The 15777-nt window shown below is 43.6% G+C and overlaps 2 protein-coding genes across 3 annotated transcripts; one reads left to right on the top strand and one right to left on the bottom strand.

Annotated features, from left to right (window-relative positions):
- Positions 1 to 720: 720 nt before the first annotated feature.
- Positions 721 to 4375, bottom strand: ino80e (INO80 complex subunit E). Of its 2 annotated transcripts, XM_080540002.1 has the most exons (8): positions 4337 to 4375; positions 3331 to 3495; positions 3146 to 3216; positions 2926 to 2978; positions 2751 to 2832; positions 2525 to 2642; positions 1994 to 2092; positions 721 to 1416 (listed from the first exon to the last, which is right to left on the bottom strand). In XM_080540002.1, the coding sequence occupies exons 2-8, from the start codon at positions 3409 to 3411 to the stop codon at positions 1237 to 1239; spliced, it is 684 nt and encodes a 227-aa protein (XP_080396128.1). In that variant the 5' UTR covers positions 3412 to 3495; positions 4337 to 4375; the 3' UTR covers positions 721 to 1236. The 2 variants fall into 2 exon arrangements, with proteins under 2 accessions (XP_080396128.1, XP_080396129.1); XM_080540003.1 differs by lacking the exon at positions 1994 to 2092.
- A 1724-nt stretch (positions 4376 to 6099) lies between these two features.
- On the top strand, positions 6100 to 9163 carry LOC308166263 (zinc-binding protein A33; the record flags this gene model as incomplete). Its single annotated transcript, XM_080540531.1, has 6 exons — positions 6100 to 6150; positions 6467 to 6562; positions 6854 to 7087; positions 8114 to 8136; positions 8332 to 8447; positions 8586 to 9163. The coding sequence occupies 6 exons, from the start codon at positions 6100 to 6102 to the stop codon at positions 9161 to 9163; spliced, it is 1098 nt and encodes a 365-aa protein (XP_080396657.1).
- Between the last annotated feature and the right edge of the window lie 6614 nt (positions 9164 to 15777).

The following is a 15777-nucleotide window of genomic DNA, read 5'->3' on the forward strand; positions in this document are numbered from 1 at the left end:
TTAGGAGCCTTTTTCAGTGCATAATCAGTGTTCAGATAATTGTCATGCAGTACCTTTCTACATTCTCTTGCAACTGCTATTAGCGTGTTGATAATGAAATGCATTCCTGACACATTGAATGACTGACTGCTGCTGCTGCTGCTCTCTGAGGGCTTTAGGGTGTGTGGTTTTGGACGGAGCACTGAATGCAAAAAACAAAAAAAGTCAGATTGAAAGCCTTTTGTCTCCAGGCAAAATATGTCCTCTGGAGAGTTGGAATGGTGGAATGGTATGTTATCTTGTTCAGGGTTACATATAAACACATACACACTTCTCAAACAACTACTGCTTTGAATGAAAGGCTATCTGAGGTACACAGGTGTACTACACACACAGAGGTACCCAAACAAGGTTCCTAACCCTGACCCCTAACCACATGGTGGAATGGTATGGTGGAATGGTATGTTATCTTGTTCAGGGTTACATATAAACACACATACACACTTCTCAAACAACTACTGCTTTGAATGAAAGGCTATCTGAGGTACACGGGTGTACTACACACACAGAGGTACCCAAACAAGGTTCCTAACCCTGACCCCTAACCCTAACCCCTAACAGTCCGTAGTGCCTGTTGTCTGTCTGAGCAGAAGACAACATACAACATACAACATACAATGAGTGAAACTAGTTGGCTCCAGTAGGCCTTCAGCTGAAATGTTACCACTTTAATGTGATTTCAGGTCATCATGGGTACAAAAGACAGGAACTCCATTAGCAACAGAAAACAAATCCTCATTTACAGACAGTTTTGTACAAAAAGTACTAGGCAACATAATTGCATGGCAGAAGCTGTCTGTCTTCAACCTTTTGTCTTCCATGACTTTCGTGATAACAGTAAAAATGCAATCAAATAACAATAAATGATGAAATACGTGGTCATGGTTAACTTGTGACCAGTACATATACAAGCAAATTATTTTGGAAAATAAATCGAACCTGTCTGCGCAGTTCCTTTTAGCAGCCAAAACATTTCCATTTTCATGTCAGTTTTGCAACGCTGAACTTTCGTTTGTCCCCGGTCACATTCCACTTGATGGTGACATTATTGGAAAAATTATCACAATCAGGGTTATTGTTTTGAGAGTGATATTGCAGTAACAATCAGAGTCCACTGGGGGGAGCTTGGCACACCGTTTCACATAATGGGAGGAGTTGGGCGTGCCCCCCCCCCCCACACACACACACACGCCAGAATCACTCGTTGGGGATATCTATAACCAGTTCAGCTTCGTCCTCCCCCCTCTCCTCGTCTCCTCTGTCGCTGTCTCCGTCGCTCTCCCCCTCTTCCTCCGCAGCGTCGCCGCTCAGCATCTGCCTCGGCACCCAGCTGAACGGGGCGCTGGCCGCGGGGGGGGGCGCCAGGGGGGCCACCACCTGAAGAGGAGAGCAGCAGAATGAGAGGGATGAGAAACGGGAAGGACAGGAGAAGGAGGGAGGGATGAAAAAAGTGAGAGAAGAAGGGGATAGAGGTATGGAGAAAGAGAGGGATGAGGAATGAGAAATGGGGGAAGGACAGAAGGAGAAGGCAGTCGAGAAGGGAGGGATGAGAAAAGTGAGAGAAGAAGGGGATAGAGGTATGGAGAAAGAGAGGGATGAAGAAGAGAGGGATGAAAGGGAGAAAAGAAAGAAAAGAAATAGCAGACGATGGGGGAGAAGTGGTGTTTTGAGGTTTAATATAGGTGGAGTAGGAGGAGTTGTTTGGGAAATGTGTGACATAATATGGAGAAAGAGAAAGGATAGATAAGGTATACAAAATAATATTTTAATGAATTATAAGAAATATGAAAACAATCCATTGGGCAATATGTAACATAGAGTATAGACTTACCTATACACCTGACCTGACCTGAGCACTGCAATGATACTGTATCCTCTAAGTCTAAGTCCTCAAGACCTATGTAATGTATGACCTCTGACCTGTCTGTGTGGCCCCCCCACCTCTCTCTCTCACCTTCCCCGACGTCTCTTTCCTGTGTTTGGGCGTCTTTGTCTTTCTCTCTTTCTTCATTCGCTCAGCTGGGGGAGCCAAATACTCCGGTGGGAAGGGCAACTACCCACCACACACACACAGGCCCCATGTGACAATTTACCACACACACACACACACACACACACACACACACACACACACGAACGCGCACACACACGAATGATACACACACACGAACGCACACACACAGACAAAGAAACAGACACACCAATGCCAATAACAAAAACACACATAAACACACACAAAACAAAGTGTACAAATACAGCAATACAATGAAAAAAGTATAGACAGAAAAAAAACACAGAAAAAGAAGAGAAAGTATATGAATAAGATGCAAAAAATTAACAAATGAAAGCATAAAAGAATAATCAAATGGCAAATTAAAACAGTGATTATCTTATGTAAATTGGAAATGATAATGGCAACATTCAATGATGTTACTGTTATTGATCGTACTGATTGATATCTGTAGCAGAAACAATAATAACTCACCGTGTTGAGGTAGGGTGTAGTGCCTGCAGACTGAAGGGAGTTCACTCCAGGGCGTGAAAGGAGGGAAAGATGAGGGGATGAGGATGAAGGAAGGGTAACACCAGGACTACTCCTTCTCCTAAGCAATAGAGAGGGGTGGGGGGGTTAGAGAATGATGGCATATAATAAAAACAATTCAACACGTTTTATTGTCATATAATATTGGAATGCTGTGTGTCAAACTCACTTCTTTCCTCCATCTCTCTCTCTTTCCCTATCCCTGTGTCCCTCTCCTTCACTGTTCTCAGAGGATGCTGTAGCATCTGAGTCTGCGACATAAAACAGGGATCAGAGTATCAGTACATGAACACTATTTACACTTGAGACTTGGGATAGCTACTAAGGACTTTGGGGTAGTTTACCTGAAGAGTCCTCGTCCACCCTCTCATATTGTAACAGTCTGTCGAGCAGAAAGCTGCACGGGAAATCAACGGATAGAGTCACTGTTAACCCTAAAGATGATATACGCTAGTCTCAAGCCATCCTTACCAGGTTAGCCAGGAACATAATGTCATTATGTTAGCCTACATCATGGATGACAAGATGTTATTCTAAATGAAGCATTTCCCCATTCATACCCACCTTTTGTCTCTGGAAACTTTAAGCAGCTTTCTCTGAGATTTTCTAAGTTCTTCCTGAAAGCATTCCTGCTCCTGAACAGACAAGAAGAGAACACAACACACAAATTCAATACTATAAGATTTGTGTTGTGGAAAATACTGTAGCGGTCCTTACTAGGGATTGAGAGACAACATTAGAATACTCACATAAACCAGAAATTTCAATTTGCGTTTCAGGTTTTTGTACTTCCTCTTGTAATCTACCTCCATGTCGGCTTGACCGTTCATTTCTGACACGGGGATGAACACACGTTTATTATGGGGATTCTGACTTCAGCCGGTCCTCTGTTCACCCGCAGTCCACACGGCGGTCTACAGAACCACAATTCGTGAAGGTCTCCATATTTGGTCAAAATTTATTTTTTTACATAATCTGATCCATTAGGTGTTTATTAATGCCTGTGTGGTGTTATTTTTAAAATGTTTAAATTTTTGAGTTAGTAATTAATAAAATACAAAGGTTCCATCTCACAAAACATAATGGAATGTAAAAACGTTGACGCTCAATATCTCTGAACTACCCTAAACGGAGATAGAACCTTCTCATTCTAAACGGAGATAGAACCTTATCATTCTAAACGGAGATAGAACCTTATCATTCTAAACGGAGATAGAACCTTATCATTCTAAACGGAGATAGAACCTTATCATTCTAAACGGAGATAGAACCTTATCATTCTAAACGGAGATAGAACCTTATCATTCTAAACGGAGATAGAACCTTCTCATTCTAAACGGAGATAGAACCTTCTCATTCTAAACGGAGATAGAACCGTATCATTCTAAACGGAGATAGAACCTTATCATTCTAAACGGAGATAGAAGTACCTTATCATTCTAAACGGAGATAGAACCTTATAATTCTAAACGGAGACAGAACCTTATCATTCTAAACTCACGATTTGGTACAACAACGTAGTTAGTTGAAGCTGTCTCGAGGTTTGGTGCATCAGAGTTCCCCAGCCCGAGTGTTAGCTTAGGAAGCTAGCCTGTTAGCTTGGCGTAATTGTTTTTAACTGTCAAAGTGCACTATCGTTACTTTCCAGGTTTGCTATGAAAACATCACCGACTACCGACTTGTTATTACCGAAACTATGCATGCAAAAAAAGGTCTTATAAAATGAACATTAATGTCCCAAATGATTGTTCATACCTCTCTGCTTTTGAAACTGTGCGACGTGCTTCTTTGTTTACTTCCGTGTTGTCATTTTCCAGAGTCGGAAATGACGCAGCAGCTAATAACGATTAGTGTCAATATTTTATATTAATTTTTTTTAAATATCCACATACATGAGAATTATATATCAAGAATGTTAGACTAATATTGGCGACGAGTTATAGATTAGGCCTTAACTACTGAAAACATACTGAAATAGTAGGATTTAGGCTGTGTAGGCTACTGTGTACATACAGGCTGATACTAATTGATTGATTAATATCCAATATGGATATTACACAGAAACACAGGAAATCATGTGCTGTGCAGTGTGCACCTCAGTCTTCTGAGCAATCTTTATTGTAATGTGACACAGAGTGTCTCCCACCGTTCTCCACACACAGTACTGTGTGTAATGCGCTGAGCTTGCAGCCCGCCCTGGGAGCTCAGCACACAGTCACATCATCAGGACCCAGCCAGCATGATGAATTATAGATGAGGAACATTCACAGAGATGAGTAATGCTGCACACCCGCCCACCTAGTCAGCAGTGTGTGTGTGTGTGTGTGTGTGTGTGTGTGTGTGTGTGTGTGTGTGTGTGTGTGTGTGTGTGCATGTGTGTGTGTGCGTGTGTGTGTGTGTGTGTGTGGTGTGTGTGTGTGTGCGTGTGTGTGTGTGTGTGTGTGTGTGTGTGTGTGTGTGTGTGTGTGCGTGTGCGTGCGTGTGTGTGTGCAGTGCATGCAGTGCATTTGTCAGAGGGAGAGAGGGAGAGTGATACAATGCTATTATCACTTGTGTGTGTGTGTGTGTGTGTGTGTGTGTGTGTGTGTGTGTGTGTGTGTGTGCGCGCGTGCATGTGTGTGTGTGCAGTGCATGCAGTGCATTTGTCAGAGGGAGAGGAGAGGGAGAGTGATAAAGATAAAATGCTGACGATTATTTCTGTCAGTGCTTCCTTCCAGATCCACAAAACTCAGCAAGCTACATAAACCAATATTTATCCATTCCATTTTTTAAAATATAATATTTAATTGCTTACAGTTGTTGCCATACACTGGATCTCATCATACATACCCCCATACATTACTAAACCAACATACAAAAATAATCACCCTTCCATATATACCACCAGTTCAGATGAAACACAATCCACCCCCCTGCTGACTGACTGCATCTCTCCCCTGGCAGGTTCCCTCCCTTGTTTCCAGAAAGACAGTGGCAGACAGAAATAGAGTCTTCTCTGCTTGATGCCATAAATCGCTGCTGCTGCTGCTGCTGTTGCTACCGCCCCCCCCCCCCCCCCTCCTGTATTTCACCCCAGTGTTAATGGACCCTCGTTTTCAGTCAGGCACTCACTGGGGAATACAGTTACCTGGGCTTGTTAGCATTATAAAAAAAGATAAATCCTTGGTGTATGACATTGGTTGTGCTCTTGGGTTTATTTATTGTCTTTCTCATGTCAGTCTATAGGTCTCCCTCTCTCTGTCTCTCTCTCTGTCTCTGTCTCTGTCTCTGTCTCTGTCTCTGTCTCTGTCTCTCTCTCTCTCTCTCTCTCTCTCTCTCTCTCTCTCTCTCTCTCTCTCTCTCTCTCTCTCTCTCTCTCTGATTTATCCTTTTCTCTTTCCCTGTCCTTCCACTCTCTGTCCCTCCCCCTTCCTCCCTCTCTTTTATTGCACCTACTCCCATTCCCTTGTTCATTCCCAAGAGTCCCCTGTATTTATCTTCTTGTCTCTTTAGGGGAAATTGGAATGTACAAAAATAAAATGAAAGACACCAACAACAACTGCAATAAAAGCCTTCTCTCTGGCCACAAGGTAAGCTTCACACTTAATCATTTTCACTTTGAGTTGTTTTGTCTAGTAAAGATAGGTACTACAAAGTAAGTTACATTTTCAAAAAGATAACAAAATAAAGTATACCAATGGTACATTTTGGGAAGTTAATTTGTTACTGGTGCCATACCCAAGAAAAGATTATTACCCAAATACATCTGCTACATACCTGCTTGAACAACATCGGTCATTGTAAAATCACTTGATGCCTCAGTTACTTGGCAACTTTCTCTCTCTCTAAGTGTGTTTATGACCCTTTCCTTTTGTTCTCCCTGTGTCTTTTGTCTGGGTGTTTCAGGAGAAGCTCATGCAGGCTATTAAAAGAATAAAGCATGAGCTAGACGAGTGCTGGGATGCAGAGAGAGAGACCTACTTAGAGTCAGTGAACGTAGAGGTAATCGTTATTTACCACCACGATCTACTGCACATATTCAGTGTTTTTTAAAGTTGATATACTTGTGTCTGAATGCAATATGTTATCAGGCTATGGTCTGTCACATTATTACATGCAAAGGTTTGGTATTGATAATAGTTTTGTAGAAGTAAAGTATCAACATTATGCTAATATGTTATCAGGCTACGGTATGTCTGTCACATTATTACATGCAAAGGTTTGGCATTGATAATAGTTTGTCCGATATTATTATGTAAAACTGAAACCCCCTTCCCCCCGTTGTCTCCTCAGAACAGGTTTGATGTTTTGGCACGTGACATCAAAGCGGAGTTCCAGAACCTCCATAGTTTCCTGGACGAGGAGGAGGACAGGGACATGGAGCGACTGAGGATGGGGAGAGAGAAGAGAGTGAAGCTGCTGAGGGCGAGAGGGAGGAAGATCGCAGAGCAAGGGAAGGACTTGGAGGGAGCCATCGCAATGCTCAACAAGAAACTGACAGAGGACGACAGTCCCAAACTGCTGAAAGTGAGCTTTCGTTAGGATATCTAAAAAAGAACAACATTACACAATCAAGACAATAGATCGTTCCCATCTCCTTCCTCCACCTATCCACCCACACAGGACCTCTTTATGACGTATTGACATTATTGACATAATGACATTATGTTTATTCTGGGAAGCAGATTATTCTGGGAAGCAGAATAAAATAGTCTGGAGATTTCTACTGTATATGGAGCTGCATATAGCTTATCTTCATGTGGGGCATTTCAATAGATGGCATGGGGGGGGAGGGTGTGTAGAGGGGAGGGTGTGTAGAGGGGAGGGTGTGTAGAGGGGAGGGTGTGTAGAGGGGAGGGTGTGTAGAGGGGAGGGTGTGCAGAGGGGAAGGTGTGTAGAGGGGAGGGTAGTACTGGAGAGGTTGGAGTCCCTCCATAGAACCTAGTGAATGCTGTCTTCGCACAGCAGCAATAACTGGAAATTTGTGTCAATGGGGCGAAAATCATCCCATTCTCCTATAGGACCACAGTGTCAGCTGTTTCTGTGTTTTCCCAAGGCACTTATTTGATCAATTAGTCATTGATCGGCTGAGGGAGTCTACTCGCGTGGTGCTGCAGGTCTAGATCAATTCCTCATTAAAACGTGAAGACAGAACGCAGCAGACACTGCAGGCTGCAGCACTCGAGGACAGAGTCTTGGCACCTCTGTCTGAGACTGAGACAGCACAGGCATTGGGGGACCATTTATTTGTATTTGTTTTTAAGATTGGAATTATAACTGCTGAACTACTGGGTCCTCATTAGCTGAACAAACGACGACGTGGCTTCTGGAGGGGTGTCCAGAAATATAGCCCGGGTGAGCCCCTCAACCAGGTCTCGGGGTGGTAAAAGGGTAGCCCCTCGGCCGGCCCCGAGCCTGGTGGAGTGGAGAGGAAAACAACAACCCATACGCCGAAGAAGAAGAAGAAGCTGAACAAATATAATGTGTGTTGTTGTTGTTGTGCTATCTTCTTGAGTCATTCACAATGATGACCGATCCATTTTGTCTCTGTAGGAAATCCAGGACCTCATCAAAAGGCAAGTGTCGAATACCTTATTTGTTACCTGACTCTATCTCGTCATCCCTCTTATGATGAATCCATCTCTTCTGCATATATTCCCCCCCCCCTCTCTCTCTCTCTCTGTCCTTCCTTTGACATATTCATCAAATCTTGTCATTCTCTCATTCATCAGTCCACTCCTCCCCTGCACCCCCCCCCCCTCTCCCTCTAGGTCCCAGGTGAGCTTTATCCCCCCAGTGGAGGTAGACAGTGAGGTGCATGCGGGAATGTTTATCGGGCCCATCCAGTACAGGATATGGAAACACATGAAAAGCTGCCTCTACCCAAGTAAGGATAAACCTTACGCACACATGCACACATGTACCATGCGACGTCAAACACACTCAAGTACAATAAACAACACCACTCACCTCAGGGATCTGATTCTGACCCCCTTCTTCTTCTCCATCTCCTCCACATCACCAGACATCACCACAGTGACCTTCGACCCGGACACGGCCCACCCTCAGCTCACCGTCTCCCCGACCTTCACCTCCGTGTGGTACGACGAGGACAAAGTCGTCAAGGAGGCGTCGCCGGGTGATCAGGAGCCCCCCAACCCGCGGCGCTTCCACTACTACTACTGCGTGATGGGCCGCCAGGGCTTCTCCCACGGACGCCACTACTGGGAGGTGGAGGTGGGCGGCAAGACGGCCTGGCGGCTGGGCGTGGCCCGGGAGGACGTCCACAGGGGCGAGATGGACTCCTGCGGCACCTCCGCCGGCCTGTGGACCCTGTGCCTGAAGGGCGGAGCCATCCAGGCGTGCACCGACCCCAAGCCCACCCGCGTGCAGGTGTCCCACCGCCCCCTGCGAGTCGGAGTGTTCTTAGACTGCGAGAAGGAGGAGGTGTCGTTCTATAACGCCGTCACCATGGCGTCGCTATACACCTTCTCCATGGAGGTGGAGGTTCCGCTGGTTCCGCTGTTCCCTTTCTATAACCCGTGCGACACGGACAACGGGAAGAACATGGGTCCTCTCACCCTCTTCACCCCATCTCTATGACAACAGAGGATGAAGTATGTTCTACTTTTAGGTTTAGTTTTTAGGATGACATGGAGGGAGGGATAGTTTAAAGTTAATCAATGTTTTCGTATACTGTGTATATTGACTGTTTTGTTGCTGAAAGCATGGTATACGTCGTATCCTTAAGTTTATTATGGCATACGTTTCTTTGGGATTGAAAATCACTTTCACCGAAAATAAATTAAGCTACACAGTATGTATGACAATGTATGTAAAACATCACATTTATTGTAATGATCATTTGTCTGGACCGTTGTTGTCAAGAATTTGACTTTGATTGACATGTTTTATTTATTTGTATTGAGTATTGATTGACATCGTATTACATTTGCTTGAATAAATAAACGTTGTGTGCTTGTCAAACCCGAATGGGATAATTTGTCATAAAGATCGAGGATACAGTTTTATGTACTTGGTCCCCAAAGAGCTTGATAGGGGATAATAATTCACCCTGTGTAGCACCTGTGTAGGACAATCGCCTGGGCAGAGTGAACGAGAAGCTTAGAAAAGGGAGTAAAGGGGGAGAATCCTTAGCGGGTTGGATATCCCGGTGCTTTAGATCACAACAGCAGGTGTTAACTGCACTATGATGTTAACTTTGGCCCCTATCTATAAATACAACAGTCATGCCTCTCCACAACTGTGACACATTCTGGAATGGGTATGAAAGCAATGCCCCAAGAGTAGGACGGGGGTGGTGGTGGTGGTGGTTGGGACTGGGGGGGTGGGGTGGGGTGGGGGGCAGGAATGGTAGAGGGTCACTCTGGGAGAACAGCTTGTGTGTCTGTGTGTGTGTGTGTGTGTGTGTGTGTGTGTGTGTGTGTGTGTGTGTGTGTGTGTGTCTGTGTGTGTGTGTGTGTCTGTGTGTGTGACATTGGTTGAGATGGCTGACTGTGGGGGAGTGACAGCACAGTCACACTCTGAGAGACTCTCAGAGTGTGACTGTGCTGTCACTCAGCACGACCATGAGTATGATTTGTAGTGATTTGAGTGTGATTGATGACTATATAAAAAGGGCCGCGTCATAAATTATATTATATAAGAGTTATCACATAAAGTAGTAGAGCTTTTCACATGAAACAAAACGACAGAGGACAACCTTTTTCATAATCTTTCGTTTATTCTTAGTATCTCTTTTTAGACATGAAATAAAGAAAAAAACTTTTCTTTACAAAACGTCTGTGTGTCGAGTTGTGCAAAAAAAGGGAGTACAGAGATCAACTAAATGTAGAACATTTTACACACAGGCCATTACAGCAGAAGTAAACACACACAGGACCAGGGCAGAGAACCGTTCACGTAGTGCAAGGAGTGCCAATGAGAACACGGTAGGGGGATTCTGTCTGAGGGTGGCATCGAACCTACAACCATCTGGTCCCCAAGGCGGACCCACACTGACATCAGTAACAATAGAGTTGACTCACTTGAAGGTGCTAGTATCATGCTTAGTCATACCAAGTGTTGGTTAGTAACACTGCCCCCCGACCCCCTAACCCCAAGCCTCCTTCAAGGAACCCACCCCCAAACTCTTGAGTATTCATAACAATACTGTGGGGGTTCGAAAACACAAAAGAGTGATTGGACATTTACACTCAGGTTCATCCACATCTGAAGTTTTCACAAGGGGGGAGATACAAGGCTTTGGCATCCATCTTGAATTCGACCTGCTGCTGTTACTAACAAACATACAAACTATGCCACAACTGACCGTGCCATGAATACCTCCCCACTCTTATCTCACCAATGCACACAATACACTGTTAGTTGTTATTCCTTTCACACTGAATACACATTCAAAAGATCCTGATAACCACATACCAAGAAGCAACCAGCTGACATCAATGGTCCTTCTGTTCAAGTGCCAACCAGGAAGTGCCAAGTGCTTCATAAGAAGATTTTGTTTCTGATGTGTTAGTGTTGTTAGTGTTTGCCCATTTCAAACCCCATAGGTCAGTCAAGTGTGCATACACTACTCTACTCTTGTTCGGTCTGTGAATACCCTACTTACTGTAATAATAAAAAGTGCCATTTGAGTGTATTTATAGAATATCAGGCCAAGTGGCCAGTTCATATTTTGAGGCACTAAAACAAAGATGAAAATCACTCAGAGCACCTCTCTGCTTTTTACAGGGTTTTGTGATATAAAACCACATTCTTATTCTTGACTACCACAGCTATTTTTTTCCTTTTTTTTTCTTTTTCGGGATGGGATAAGCAGATATTGCAATGCCAAGTGTGAAGTCAACAAACAGTTGGTGAAGTTTTCATCGCACACACGTAGATACAGATACAGCATAGTACTCACACTCACATATAGATGTTGATACACACATAACATACAGTAGCTACATACATACATACAAAGTGCCCACATACGTCACACACACAAACACACACAGATCCATATTGTATACTGTACACACACATACAGAGTGTCTATGTAACGTTGCACACACACACACACACGCACACACATACGCACACACACACACGCACACACGCACGCACACACATACGCACACACACACGCACACACACACACACACACGCACACACACGCACACACGCACGCACACACATACGCACACACACACAAACACACACACACACACACACACACACACAAACACACTTTCCCAGACACACACATGGAAGCCATGATGACGACAACACTGTGATCACTCCTCTGTCCACACACACACAGGCGGGGACGTGTTTAAAAAACAATACAAATCTTATAATACTGTCTTTTGTCTTTGAGGAGATCTTGTGGACATGCTGCAATTAATTATTTTTCTTAAAGTGACAGATAGTTCTGTATTTTTTTATATGTAATAAGTAATGTGAGTGTGTTATACTGTGAGTAGTGAGTGTCAGAGGGCTGAAATAGTAATAATACAAGATAATCAGATCCAAATATTCTAGAGATCTATTCAAGATCGACAACTTTAAAAATGTTGTTGTTGTTGTTGTTGTTGTTGTTGTTGTTGTAATTTTATCATGTTTGGTTCATATGTTAGATTTTACTGGTTAGTGAAGATTAGTGTATGTTTATATATTCTATATTCAGTATTTAGGCATGGTGAGAAATTAGATTAGTTTTTCTATATCAGAAAGTATGATACAACAACACTAAAAACATTCAACCTTGGAGAGTAGAGTCTTAAACCAGACACATGCAATATTTACAATGCTGACCGACGGTTAGTCAGCAGGGCCATAAGGGATTGAGTGTGTGTGTGTGTGTGTGTGTGTGTGTGTGTGTGTGTGTGTGTGTGTGTGTGTGTGTGTGGTGTGTGTGTGTGTGTATGTGCGCGCGTGCGTGTGTGTGTGTGTGTGTGTGTGTGTGTGGTGTGTGTGTGTGTGTGTGTGTGTGTGTGGTGTGTGTGTGTGTATGTGCGCGCGTGCGTGTGTGTGTGTGTGTATGTGCGCGCGTGCGTGTGTGTGTATGTGCGCGCGTGCGTGTGTGTATGTGCGCGCGTGCATGTGTGTGTGTGTGGTGTGTGTGTGTGTGTGTGTGTGTGTGTGTGTGTGTGTGTGTGTGTCTATGTGTGGGTTGGGGGAGGGAGTTGGTGTGTGCATAAGCAGTTAAACTGCTATTAGAGTTCCATGGAAGAACTTGACCTACATTGTGATCATGAGAGCCAAATATCTCCACCGTTAGACTTGGTAATGTGGTATTATTGGACCTATCATCATTAAAATCATTCTACTGTTGAGTTCTACGACATAAAAAACAGAACAGCCTTTAGACACCTTGAACAATAACTGATTTATATACCGTACTTATCATATAATATCACATCTTTATCTATCTTATCCTTATGGCTTTTGAATTTAATTCCATTCTCATATCAATTTAGTCATGTTGAAATCATCTTAAAAATCGGAAAGGTTTAGAGAGAGAAAGGCCATCATTTTGCGAGTTTGTTGAAGATGGAATCTACCGTACTTACTAAGTTCTTCTATTCTTCACTGATTTTACTGATTGACTTAACAAGGTTCTTATTTGTGCTTCTGCTCCAAATCCTTAAATGATTTTTAGATTTAGTTCACTGAACTCACTGTGGTGTACCATTCTCGGTGTACCTGTGGTTAGTTAAAACATGAGGTAGAGATGTGTCTCTTGTCAAGCAAACTGCATCTACACACCTCCTCCTGTACTGTGGACGACTACAGGAGTTTTTAACCACCAGTCTTGAGTCTTATTGCACTGTAAATATACACCCAGGTGGCTCAAATCAACTACACACAGATGACACGGTCCTCTTAGTGGATTAGTGGTAATGTTCAGTGAAATTCTGGCAGGGCCGTTCCTGGCAGTCAGCGATACATATTGTAACATTGGTATTTTAACACATCAATCTACCCCATGCCTTTGACATCATCATATACAGTGGGTGACAAGTAGTGGGTTAAGCCCATTTTATTATGTTGTTGGTTTTCGGGCCATAGCAAATTACCAGTACTACTAGAGCAGATCATGCACTACTACAGCTATGGATTGAATCTAGATTAGAGCTCAAAGTGACTGTTATGTGTCAGATTGTGTGAAGCTAAGGAATGAACTTCAGTCAAATGCAAGAATTTGTATTTCCTGTTTGGCTCAATCTCAAGGAAGTTTGCCATTTCAAAATGGTGGTGGGGGTAAAGGCTTGGCCACAATCAATGAAAGAAAGAAGGCAAATGGGGGCAGGGACTACAGTACAACTGCACATGTCATAGACCACACAGAACTATCTCATGCAAATGCATGATTACTGTAAATATCGGTCTGTATAACCTTAGGTATGGAAGGAAGGAAGGAGGGAAGGAGGGAAGGAAATAAAAGAGGAAGGAAGGAGAGAAGTAGGTGAAAAAATAAGGAAGGAAGGAAGGAAGGAAGGGAAGATCTATTTTCTATTAACACCAACCCCATCTTCTCATCACTCACCACTTATTTCTATCCTCTCTCTCAAGGGTGTAGTCCACACTGTTGCAGTCAGAACTACATTTCCCAAAAGCCACTAGAGGGTCTCTTCTCGCTGGCTCTGTTGACCTCAACAGTCAAAAAATGTTTCCTCTTCTATGTTTAATTTGACTCCATAGGACCACAGACAGAGCCAGGAGGGCAGGGCTCCAGACATCTTGACCCATTACACTCTCTCACGTAGAAGGGATTGGGATCATAGGAAATATCAAATCAAAAACAAATCTGTCTGTGTGCCAGAATGTTGATGTTAGTGTTAGTTATGTTTTGTGTTTATGTTGCTGCAATAATGCCATGCTTCTTTGTATCCAGATGATTGGAAAAGTATCAATGTTTCTGAGAGCAGAGGAGGACCAGCAGGTCCAGATGATTCTCCGTTCATTTTGGTAGTGATGGATAATCAGTCTTCCCATGCTCAGGAAAAACTAGGGAATGTGAGATTAAAAGGAGAGTTTCCATCCAAGTTTTGCTAGAAAGGTGATATACAGTAGTCCAATTTGAAGAAAGAGGTCGATGTCGCCGTAGAAATTAAAGAAAGTAATTGAGTTGGCTGTAACATGCCAGTGGTTTCATCATCATCTAACATTTAAAAAATTGGCGAATTATGAATGTTCATGCTTTTGGTCTGTTTATCCACATGCTAGGAGAAGAGCAGGCAGATGGACATCAAAGGTCAAAGGTCTTATCAGAGGTCAAAGGTCTTCAATCAGTCCACAAATGGAGTTGGTTAGAGATGTAGTTTTAGTAGATGGTGTCATGTTTGATGTCGCCATTCTGTTGTTCAGCTACCCAAAAAAGGTGTGCAGCCATTCTGCACACTACTAAACATTACAATATTTAATTGTTTTAGTTGTAAACTCCGCAATTGATTTATTTGCAGACCGGCAGTCATACTCTAGCTTTTCTTAACTACAAAGGAGTACCGTACACAGCATAGAAAAATCAAACTGAACTTAAAATATTTGACAATCAAAGAACTGCTTACGTTTTTGTTTATCATTTGAATCCTATCTGTGAATTGGAAAAGTATGTTAAAGATCAAGTGTTAGAGTTAGAGGTCAAATATTGTAACAAGCTACAGTATGTTCAAGCATTAAGAAGTATTTGTTAATTGTCCCCAGCCCCAATAGCAGTGATTTCTTTCCTTATTTGGTAGGGGGGTGTCGATTGTCTACAGAGGTGGTGGGGTAGTATACATTTGTGGGGCTTCACCCTTGGATAGACGCCTGAGGCTATTCTCAGGTGGTGGTGGTGGCGGCGGTGTCCTCACTCGGAGCACTGTCATTGCTTGCCAGGGTGTCTATTTTGGCCTCCGGTGCTGGACTGCTGGAATTCACCTCTTGAGGGGGATCTTTGACTGCGGTCACCTCCACTTCAGGGGTCTTAGGTGGGGTCGGTTTTTGAGCAGAGCCCTCGATTAGATCAGTAGGGTATGGCGGGGCGGAATCCTTGGTTGGATTTGATTCAGGTACTGGTTCGGGTGTGCCATTTGTGGTCGGAGCAGGTGCAGGTTCAGGGGTTGACGGCTTAGGTGGTTCAGGAGTTGGTGTCACAGCAGGCTTAGGCTCTGGGGGTGATTGGGGTGCAGCTGGTTTGGAGGCAGGAGACAGGGGTGGGGTTGCCT

This window comes from Nansenia antarctica (genome assembly GCF_963989245.1).
Source record: "Nansenia antarctica genome assembly, chromosome: 10".
Lineage (NCBI taxonomy): Eukaryota > Metazoa > Chordata > Actinopteri > Argentiniformes > Microstomatidae > Nansenia > Nansenia antarctica.

Coding starts and splice junctions, on each gene's coding strand:
- ino80e (XM_080540002.1), bottom strand. CDS start 3,411: ATGAACGGTCAAGCCGACATGGAGGTAGATTACAAGAGGAAGTACAAA. Junction 2,979..3,145: donor AAAGTTTCCAGAGACAAAAG/GTGGGTATGAAT, acceptor TTTCCCGTGCAG/CTTTCTGCTCGACAGACTGT. Junction 2,643..2,750: donor GAGAGAGATGGAGGAAAGAA/GTGAGTTTGACA, acceptor TCTATTGCTTAG/GAGAAGGAGTAGTCCTGGTG.